Here is a 10,634-nt window from a genome sequence, read left to right as displayed (position 1 = left end):
TGCTTCTGCGCAAGACATATTCCTGAGAGAATTTTGTTTCACACACAAGTCTCCCATCTCGTTGCTATTATTAGCCATAGATAAATACGGGATACGAAATTCGTGGCTATTTAAGTCGCTGTAAATCACCCAACTTTGAAATCAAACAAGTGCCCGGAATCAGCACACGTCGACATTTACAACGTCACGAAAGAGCCAAAGATAAGCACATTGGACAAGATTAAACGTTTAGCTGACACTTGTTGTTAAAACCGTATCTTTCAGACGAACGCGATTGTCTCGGAAAAGGTTAAAAGTCATTCGATATCCACTTAATTTTCCTTCCACGACAGAAATCAAAATAGATTGTTATATCTTAAATTATCCACAGGATTTGGCATGACATCGCACTCATCAGATTTAAGAAGGGATTTAGAGCGGTAATCTCAAGATGTTATTGTGGCGGCCCACGCTCTGTTTTGAAAATGTTCTGTCGCCCAAATCTTAGTCCTGCTCGAAGCATAGAGGCAATTATTTCTCTGGTGTAATCGACTTTGAATATTGCCAGTGAACTGTAATTAGAATAGATCGGAGCCGTTGATTTTCATCTCGATAAAGTAAAGTTGTTGGGTTGGGTCTACCGGCACCTACGATATCCAATTTCAATGTTTTCAAATTCATTTTGAATAACCAAGGCCCCGGATCTGCCATAGTGAGCATAACTGTGACAGCTAAACGATCACCAGTATCTAGACATTCCCAAATACCAAACCCTACTGCGTCATGTTTCAAAGAATTTCTGGAAATGACAGCAGCCATCCATTATGGCAATACCCTAAATCGTTAGAATATATACTGCATCAGACTATCTAGGATACACCATTTACCTGTGACTCCGATAATTCAGGTCAAATCCACGCTGCACAGTGATGCGTAAATGAATTGTGTGCATTTTTATGATAATTCATTAATGTCAAAATTCAATTACCTAATTCAGGGGTTATCAGATACCTTTCGTCGCAACCCTGTTAAATTTAATGGTTAGTCACTACGTGCCCTGATTCGACACTAGCCTACCCCTACGTTAACATATTGCGGGTTGGCCAAATCTCATATTTATCCATTATGGTGATATGTATGCTATACGTTGATAGAATATGAGGCACCAAACACGACGACCGATTCTACACCACATTCGCTGTTTAGGACCTGTTTCTTTGCCTGATGATAGCCTACAATTTAGAACTCCATTGACCGATTCATCCATAATTGCTCGTTTTGACATCATATTCGAGTCGATAGGCTCGATATTACTTAAAAATTTAGCAAGTTCTTCATTGTACTGGTGCGACTCTCATATTCACGATACATCAATCATGTTTCGCTACAATCGTAAGATAGAATTGCGTTGTCTTGAAATAGCGCTCAAACCACTTCATCGAATGCCGTATATGTCTTCCTGAGTTCACAACACTACGTGACAAAATATTTATGTTATGACGGTGCACATGTTGTGGCGTTATTTATAAATTGAAATCCCCATCCAATTTCTGCGAATTGAGATCATTTTGAATTTTGGAATCTCAATTTAAAGTGCTTAAGGCAGTTGAAACCTCAATTTCATTGGTATCGAATTAATGTAGGCAATCAGATTGCTCGTCACGTGATCACTGTAAATAGGCCCATCAAATTATTCAAAACATTTTTCCCAGCCGTTGTTGATGACACCGATATTTTTCGATTTTCGTATATAGTCATATCGTGATATTAAATTCCAATTATCGCGATCTGCCTGTGATAGTACCCGCGAATTTAATATGATGTTGACATTCCTAATTATATGATATCTCGAGATATTCGTATTAGCACTTATTCCGTGTGTAATACAGTGGTTCAGAGACGTCACTTAGGAATAAATACACACGAACAGATATTAGACTGGTAGCAATTGTGTCGCCGGTATTGTGGCAAATTTCCGGAAACCGCATATTAATACGGAGAATGTTGCGCATATATTTAATCTGACCTTTTTCTGCAACAGCGTCGACGTTCTTACAGCGTCTTTACGAATTTTCCCAACTTGAACACTGTCATATCGGGCATTCGGCGCGGGGGGTGATAGACCGCATTGGTCATTTCGACACCCGCAAATCTGTACCCTATATCGATTTGTGTCTTGTGTATCGCACTGTTGTGAGCGAGAAAATAATTTGAAAATCGTTGCTTATCGAGATACAAAAACTATAATACCGGGAAGGGCGTTTTAAAAATATTGGGTCTTCAATTTAACCAATCGTCGTTGTCGTTGGTTATCAATATGATTTTGTGGACAGTGCAACAGCAGCACTCCAAAATCGCACTGTTTTACGTCTTTTCATATAATTGCAGAGCTGCGAAACTGCCTAATCTGTCCAATAATGTATTGAGGTCGTGTTGCACTCATTTCCGGTACCCCTTGGCGAGTTTTATGCTGCAACGCTCAGGCGCCAGTATTGTTCGTGACTTGTCCATCACGAATCCCAACTTCATGGGATTTTAAATGCATGAAGTTTGCATCTATAATGAGTTCGAGCTAAACAAAAATAATCGGCTGTTGTTATTTCGCTGTACCCTTGAAAAATCCAAATGACAATCCGTATGACAGCAATAATTTACAGACCCTAACGTTATTAGGGTCAAAATTACGGAGTTTGATTAGTTAAGCAGAGTTTATAAAATGTAAGGCCTAAAAAACATGAAAAACATTGGAAAAAGGTAGACATAGGTGAATGTATCAAATATTGCCAATAACATCCAACGTTAGCGTGGCTCTGGCTAATATTTCGTGCTGCTCAGTAATTCGTATGCTCCGCCTTCTTCGACTCGAAATGTAAATATTCTCCTACTATACGAGATTTATCGGAAATATTTCTCAAAAAATCTACTGGGATAATATATTTGGATACTGTCGATTAAGTTTTAGGACTAATCTGTGTCTGAACAGGTTTAGTTGAACTGCTGCCACGGAAGTCTGGATATTATATGGCGGCGTGCCGACATGCAACAATTAGAAAATATACGGCGTCGAACGACAAACTTAATAATCCGACTTATGAAGTATGATGAAAAGTAAAGCAGAAGGCATGAGGTGGCATGTGGCGGACGGCGAGATTGATATGTTAGGTCGTGGTCCGGTAATCTTGTATAGGCTGACTATAGTATTCATTTAGAAGAAATTGCTGGTATTTCGACTTGAAGAATGCAGCCATGCTTGACGACTGTCGGATAGCCGACGAGCTAAACTGATACTGATAGCCGGCGAGATGCTGTTCCACAATTGGGGTCCGGCATAGGCCTACTTGATAAAGCAATGCGTTTTCTTGTATTCCGCCCTGGCTCGAAGAGTCCGCATTGAGATACAAAGGTCGTGGCATTAGAAATAAATAATTATTATTTTTAAAATGGTCGAACAATGGCCAGTCGCCACACAATTTTTAGTCGTCCATCGCGCATATCGGAGATCAGTATGTTGTTTATGACCATGAGATAGCGTAATGGTGAAGCGTCCAGCATCTTGATCGGTAGGTCGTTGGTTCGATCCCCGGACGGGTCAGACCAAAGACCCGATTAGTAACACTGCATATGGTATCCATGACTTCCATGCTTGGCGTTCATGCATTACTGGGATAGTATGGAGGAGTGGTGCAAGACTAAGAAAGCCGTAAAAAGGCTATAGCCTATCTGCACCTTCCTTGTCCCGTGGCACATGCACATCATGCAGTCATGATATGCATGTGCGCATATCGTGTGTATGTATATCATGAGTCGGTGTATATGCCGCAAAAAACACCAAGGACAAAAATAAACTACGTTCTTTTACTTATCTTTATCCTTATCCTTATGATCACGATCACCAGCGTCGCCAGGTAGAGCGAAAGGACCTTTGTCTCCAAATAAATTTTGAACATAAATATCATAACGCAACTTGTGTTAACTATAAAGCGCAAGTCATCCGTTATTTCATGTATAGTAGCTGTTGAAAATCATTTTATCCCATTCCAATCCCACGGTTCTTTTTATTTTTGCCCCGAAGTTGTCGTCTTGTGTTACCAAGTCTATGATCCAAGTCGGAGATGGTTGGAAAGGTCCATTAGCCAGCTGTGGCTTACCGTGGAATTAATATGTACTGTGACAGATTTTAACGCGTCAATACCCAATGCTTTACCTTTTTATGGTTTTGTGGGTGACAGTAGCCGATGCGAAATCAACATAGGCCGGCAAATTACGAGACCTGTGCTCTATAACCTCTTAGTTATAGCGATGCCCCAAATCAATTTACCATTATTCTCACAGAATCAGTCCCTATTTGTTAAATTGAATTCATCAAGCTGTCAAGAATTTCCCTATCTCATATAGGTGTGAAATCTTGGAACAGCGTACCATCTATTTACCGTACTCTTCGTCATCATAAGTTTAGAGCTCGCTATTGCAAATTTATCTTATCCAAGTACTAGAAAGAACATATCTCATGACCACAGTGATGTTGTTTTGTTTCATTTTATATGCAACAATAATATTACCACTGTGTACAACTGCACATTAGGGCTGTTCAAAAATAACTTTTTTCTCCCGATTCAAGCCGGTCACCTCTTAAATCGTCAGGTTGCAGTAGAAAACCCTGCTCACCAAATTTCACTCGATTCCAACCAGTAAAGGCCTCCGCAGATCCAATTAAAATTTTTAATTTATTATGGAAAATTTTAAAAAAAAATTTCCAAAATTTTCTGCCAACCCCATGAAATTGTTGAGCTGTCTTCAAAGACGTTGCAAAACAAATTGGAGTCAATTCCGACCGGTAGAAGCGGAGTTATGTGAGTTTTTCGATGATATTTCTCGGATTATCCCTGATTGGTGGATAATCCGCGATTTATCAACGAAAAACTCACATAACTCCGCTTCTACTGGTCGGAATTGACTCAAATTTGTTTTGCAACGTCTTTGAAGACAGCTCAACAATTTCATGGGGTTGGCAGAAAAATTTGGAATTTTTTTTTTTAAATTTTCCATAATAAATTAAAAATTTTAATTGGATCTGCGGAGGCCTTTACTGGTTGGAATCGAGTGAAATTTGGTGAGCAAGGTTTTCTACTGCAACCTGACGATTTAAGAGGTGACCGGCTTGAATCGGGAGAAAAAAGTTATTTTTGAACAGCCCTACTGCACATGGGTGAAATTGTTATTTTCTGATCACACTGTTAACAATGATAACCGTCCTTCACTAGTGTTGACACTGTCTTATATTTACTTTTGTTTATTTCGTTACTCTTTGCTGTGCTACTCGACTGAGAGAATAGAAATTGATTCATATTATTATTATTAATACTGACAATATGCTTGGGTGACTCCCGGCCTAGAAGACTTCGGTCGTATCTGGTCTCCCAGTCTATTGAGTGTAAAATATAGTTTAGGAAAATATTTTTAAAAAAAGTATACTATTGGACGTGAATGTCTGTGGACATTGCCTATACTATATTTCATGGTTGACGAATAAAAGAATTCTCTCTTTCTCTCTGCCAGCAACATAGGCCTGTGCAGGCGACATTTTCTCATCTTCTTCATTTAAAATTTAGTGTTGTGCGAAGCAAAGCATGGTAGTTCAAGGGGGTGGAAAAGACACCACCGAACCACCGTCCTCAATTAATATAATGGATTTCTACCTAGGGGTCCGTGAACCCTTGAGTGTAGCCTACGAAACAACAAAGCAATGGTATGTTATTAAAGCCCATATGGAGGATGGAGGCCAAAATACCGGGGTTTGGTGGCGGCCAGACAATGGACGGAATGGTACGAAAAATATAATGAAACGTCAAGTGATATGAACTCGAAATAGGTCAAGAAAGACATCAACAACGTTTACTCATTTATCAACATTCGACCCTCAAGCTGGGGGATTGTTCTTATAACCACAACTTGTCATTTCCTTTTTATGCCCCGCTTGTAAATGGGTATAGCCTATTTGTTTTCGTTCACGGTTCAACGAGGAATTCGACAATATACATACAGTGCTGTTTCATACATTGACGGCGAGTGTTATTTTCCATTTGAGGCAGACACTAATAATAATAATAATCAATAATGGTCAGATTATATTTTCATCTGAACAAGACACTCACAATGCATAATGCGATAAGACACAATGCGATTTAATGAACAGATATGAGGATGCCGAACGAGCAGTTGCAGTTGCAGTTGCGGTCTCTTAAAACTGGCACCCACCTCGGCCTAATGCCCGATGTCACAGAAGTTTCTTTTTCGATGTTAGTCTCTATTCCGCGTCTCTTTCTTGCTCCTTCCATTATTTGTGGGTGCGCTCTTTGATTGTGTCTTTTCTGGGCTTTTTATTCGCCGTAAGAACAAGGACGCGGGGAAAAGGAGCCCAGAATAACCTCGGACGCGGAATCGAACCCGGGCCTCCTCGGGGATAGGCGCTTATATCGCTCATGCCATGTATTCAGCATATTTTCACAAAGCATATAGAATAATACATTCGCTTTATTTCTAACTCACATGCAAGTAATCGAATAATATAATCTTCATCATACGATAAATGGACATATTGAATGGTTATTGTCTACGTGGCGAGATAGCATAGTGGTTAGGGTTAGCCTACCATACGATTTAGAGCTAAGATGATGGACAGATTCGAGTGAAAATGAGCATAAATGACACTAAAGAGGACGTGTGTGGCTCGAACGTAATCGTCAAACAATGGAAAATATAAAGGAAAACTAGATTTCGGGAGTCGAGCGGGAAATTGACCTTTTTTTATTCAACTAACCACAATATCATGGTAAATTTACCATTTTCCGGATTTTACTCCAGCACTGCAAGTTTGAAAATTTTGAAAAAGTGTCCTTCTTTTCCTATTGCAAAATATGGTAACCCTAGTTGTGGAACGCTCCACAGTGCGACACCAATGGGTTGCGGGTTCGAGTCCGACCGAGGTCCACTCATAGGCTCCTCCTCGCCGGCACGTGATCCGGGTATAAGCGACTGTCTTAAAAAAGCCTAGAAGTGGGCCGTGCTACAAGTCGGTAGATACGGAAACAAAGTAAAGAGTATCGGCCTTGTGTAAAATGGCCAAAGTAGTCGAAAGGCCATGAATATGAAACAACAACAACCAGATTGTAAATTTTGTGCAGGTTGACTGTCTCGGATCGAGTTGCATTGACTTGTACAAGTTGGCCTAAATATCACATAGGGCTACATTCTGTGAATATACACCTCTTCTTCGCTTAGCCGAACATAATATTATTATGCGTCATTTCAGTGACTGATTGACAGAAAAATATTAAAGGTTTGCTTCTATTCACCAAGTCTGCGATCGGTGCAACTTGATCTGTGATGATGTGCCTATTATGTTGAGAAGTGCGCGTGTGTTATTTTTGTGCTCTCAGTTTCGCTATGAAACAAGCCTAGTTTCAGGCTGTAGCTGACTTGATGATTTCCCCATCCCTTCGCTAATGCCTGGCTGTACATTGAATCATATTTCGCTTTATATCAACATCGAAAAGAACTGTGACATCGGGCACACTAGGCCGAGATGGATGTTAGAATAAAGGATCGCTACTGGTGCGTGTCGTTCGACATCCTCCTATCTGTTCGTTACATCGCATTGTGTCTTATCGCATTGTACATTGTGTGTAACTTGTTCAAATGAAAATCATAACCCAACGATTATTGATATATTGTATTCATATATTTTGAACCGAATAAATTCTTTCATTCTCTCTCTCTCTCTCTCTTTCACCATAACGCTGATTCGCTTGATTGCTGCTAAGATGTTGACTAACTAGAAACTATATTGTTGATGCGGTATAGAAGCTTCAGAGATACAGGGAGGGATACATATATACCGCAAATTGCAATAGTCCAGTCAAGTGTCAAGAAGTACCATTCGAACCATTGCGGTTAAGGGTATGTCACTTCATGGAGGCAACACGTCAACGACTTCTCGCGACAAAGACTCGAATGTTTCGGAGGCTTCCGCGGACACAGTTCACTTCAAAGTGGCTCGCTTCATATTCGTAAGCTGCACCAAATTGAAGCTGAATTCCACAACTCTCGCCAGCGCTTGCGTCCTCTACCACCGTTTCTACCAGGAATGCAGCATTCAAGATTACCATCCGCACACGATAGCGGCAACTGCAATTTTTCTCGCCACCAAAGTGGAAGAGCAGCACACAAGGCTGAGAGACGTTGTAAATGTCTGCCACAGGACACTGAATCCTGACAAGCGTCTGGAAATCGGTCGAGAACTCTACGATCTGAAAGACACAATATCATGCTGTGAACTACTGCTCTTACGTATGCTGCGATTTCGTGTCACCTGCGATCACCCGCACAAGTATCTGGCTCATTATTTGCATTCGTTATCGCAACTATTCAATTCGAAAGAATGGGGTAGATACACCATTGCGCAGACGGCCTGGTCTATACTCCGTGATACATATCACGGCACTGTATGCCTTGATCACAGGCCTCCTCTGGTAGCGGTTAGCTGTATTGCGTTAGCTTTGAAAATGTGTCAGGCTACTGTGCCGATGTCGCAAGCCTGTAAGACGCCTTGGTGGAAGGTTTTTCATGCGTCGATCGCGGCTAAGGAGATAACGAAAGTGATTGATGAGATTGTGGACTTGTATAGTTTGGAAGAAAGATGCTTTCCTAAATGAACATCGGCAATCATTTGACTTTCCAGCCAGACTTGATACGGTGTTTTTCAACACAGTAAGGTTGTTTTGTAGTCATACTTTTGCAAAATACTGGATTTTCAATCTCTACGTTGGGCTGTTCAAAAAACATATGTTTTCTTCAGATTTCACTGGCTACATGATAAAATTGTTAGGTTGGTAAAAAAAAAATCGCACACCAACTTTATCTCAATTCCAACCACTGTAAGCGTAATTATTGCAGTAGAAAGTTTTGAATTGATCATTAAAACCAAAAATATCAAATTTTTTCTGTCAACCCAATAAAATTGTTAGGCTGTCAGTAGAGATGCACACCAAATTTGGCTCAATTCCAACCACTAGATGCGAAGTTATTGCAGTAGAAAAATTTGGATTTCAATAAAATAGTAGGCCTATCAACGGTGACTAAGTCCTTAATTATTCACTATATAATAATGGAATTAAGAAATTTTTCTACTGCAATAACTTCGCTTCTAAAAATGGAGACAAATTTGGTGTGCATCATCTCCACTGACAGCCTAACAATTTTATGGGGTCGACAGAAAGTTTTGAAATATTTTATATTTTAATGATAAATTCGAAACTTTCCACTGCAAGAATCTCGCTTCTACTGGTTGGAATTCAGCCAAAGTTGGTGTGCAGCGTTTTTTTAACCAACCTGACAATTTTATCATGTAGCCAGTGAAATCTGAAGGAGAAGTTCTTTTTAACAGCCCTAAGTGTAGGCCTACATCTACATGTACAACTAGAACTACTCACTTAACTAAATTCTGCAACTTACTATCTAGATTCACTTTCGAAAAATCTAAGAGGCCTATTTATTACTGAATTGTAATCAGCATTTTGAAAAAAATTGGTTTCCAGTTTGAAATGGCAGGGGTTTTGACCCCCAAAACCTGACTGACTATGCCACTGTGATTATAGTGATGACTCTCATTCTGAGCTAGCAGTGTGTGAAAGAGCAGTAGCCTACACAACAGCGGACCCAGGATGGTAAGCCGATTCACACCAAACGACAGCACGTGTTCTTCAACTGTGCAACTAGAAATAAAACTACTCAGTTTTCAAAATTCGTAACTAGAACTAGGACTAGTCAAGAGAAAAAACACTAGTTAGTTGACTGTCAAGTAACTTCAATCTAGGGTTGCCATATTTTGGGAATCTTGAAAGAGGACACTTTTCAAAATTTTCAGACTTGGAATACTGGAGTAAAATCCTGAGAAAATAGTAAATTTTTCCCGACTTCGTGGTCGGTTGACTGAAAATGAAGGTCATCTTTCCGGCTCAAATCAAAAAACGGTAATTTTTCTGACTCAAGTCCCGAAAAACCTGTCAGACAGTTACTTGGCCGCTGATTTCGCGTATCTTAACCAAAATTATCAAAAAAGAGGACAAATTCTCCATAAAGAGGACATTTAGGTGTCCTCCAAGAATTCTTTCAAAAGAGGACAAATCCTCTTGAAAGGGGACATATGGTATACCTACTATAATTGGTTTATATTTGCATGCTGCGGAATCCCGAATATTTCAAGTATTTGTGCTACTCGCCAGACTTGTTCAACTGTTAGGCTGTGTTGATCTGAAGCTGTGTGTTTCTGGATGCCAACCTGAATTTCTCACCTTCATACCTTGGAATTCACGTAGTGTACCGTATTTATTACAATGCCTACAGTGACAAAATGTGTTTCTTCCACTATTTCTCATGTGATTGAAAGTTTTTTCTAAGTACTTATGGTGATTTTCGTGCATAATCGAGTAGTGTGCGACTGAAGACGATAATGTTTTTATAAAAAAGACAATCATAAGACTCGCTTTGTTAAATTCATGTGTTATAGAAGAAAGTTTTCATGCAGGTTGGTGTTGATAATCATTTGTTTATTTACTCGCTCACATTTATACTGATTTGTCTCTTTTTATTAGTCCTAC

General features: G+C 39.7%; 1 protein-coding gene across 1 annotated transcript; it reads left to right on the top strand.

Moving 5' to 3' along the window:
• The first annotated feature begins 7,782 nt into the window (after positions 1-7,782).
• Positions 7,783-10,628, top strand: LOC145443688 (cyclin-Q-like). Its single transcript, XM_080321629.1, has one exon. The coding sequence runs from the start codon at positions 7,938-7,940 to the stop codon at positions 8,688-8,690; it is 753 nt and encodes a 250-aa protein (XP_080177755.1). The 5' UTR covers positions 7,783-7,937; the 3' UTR covers positions 8,691-10,628.
• The last annotated feature ends 6 nt before the right edge of the window (positions 10,629-10,634 follow it).

The sequence above is a fragment of the Botryllus schlosseri genome, chromosome 1 (assembly GCF_051294905.1).
Source record: "Botryllus schlosseri isolate E-star chromosome 1, Bs_hap1, whole genome shotgun sequence".
In the NCBI taxonomy this organism is placed as follows: Eukaryota; Metazoa; Chordata; class Ascidiacea; order Stolidobranchia; family Styelidae; genus Botryllus; species Botryllus schlosseri.
Note: the sequence above shows the minus strand (reverse complement) of the source record. Positions and strands in the feature narration are given on the sequence as shown.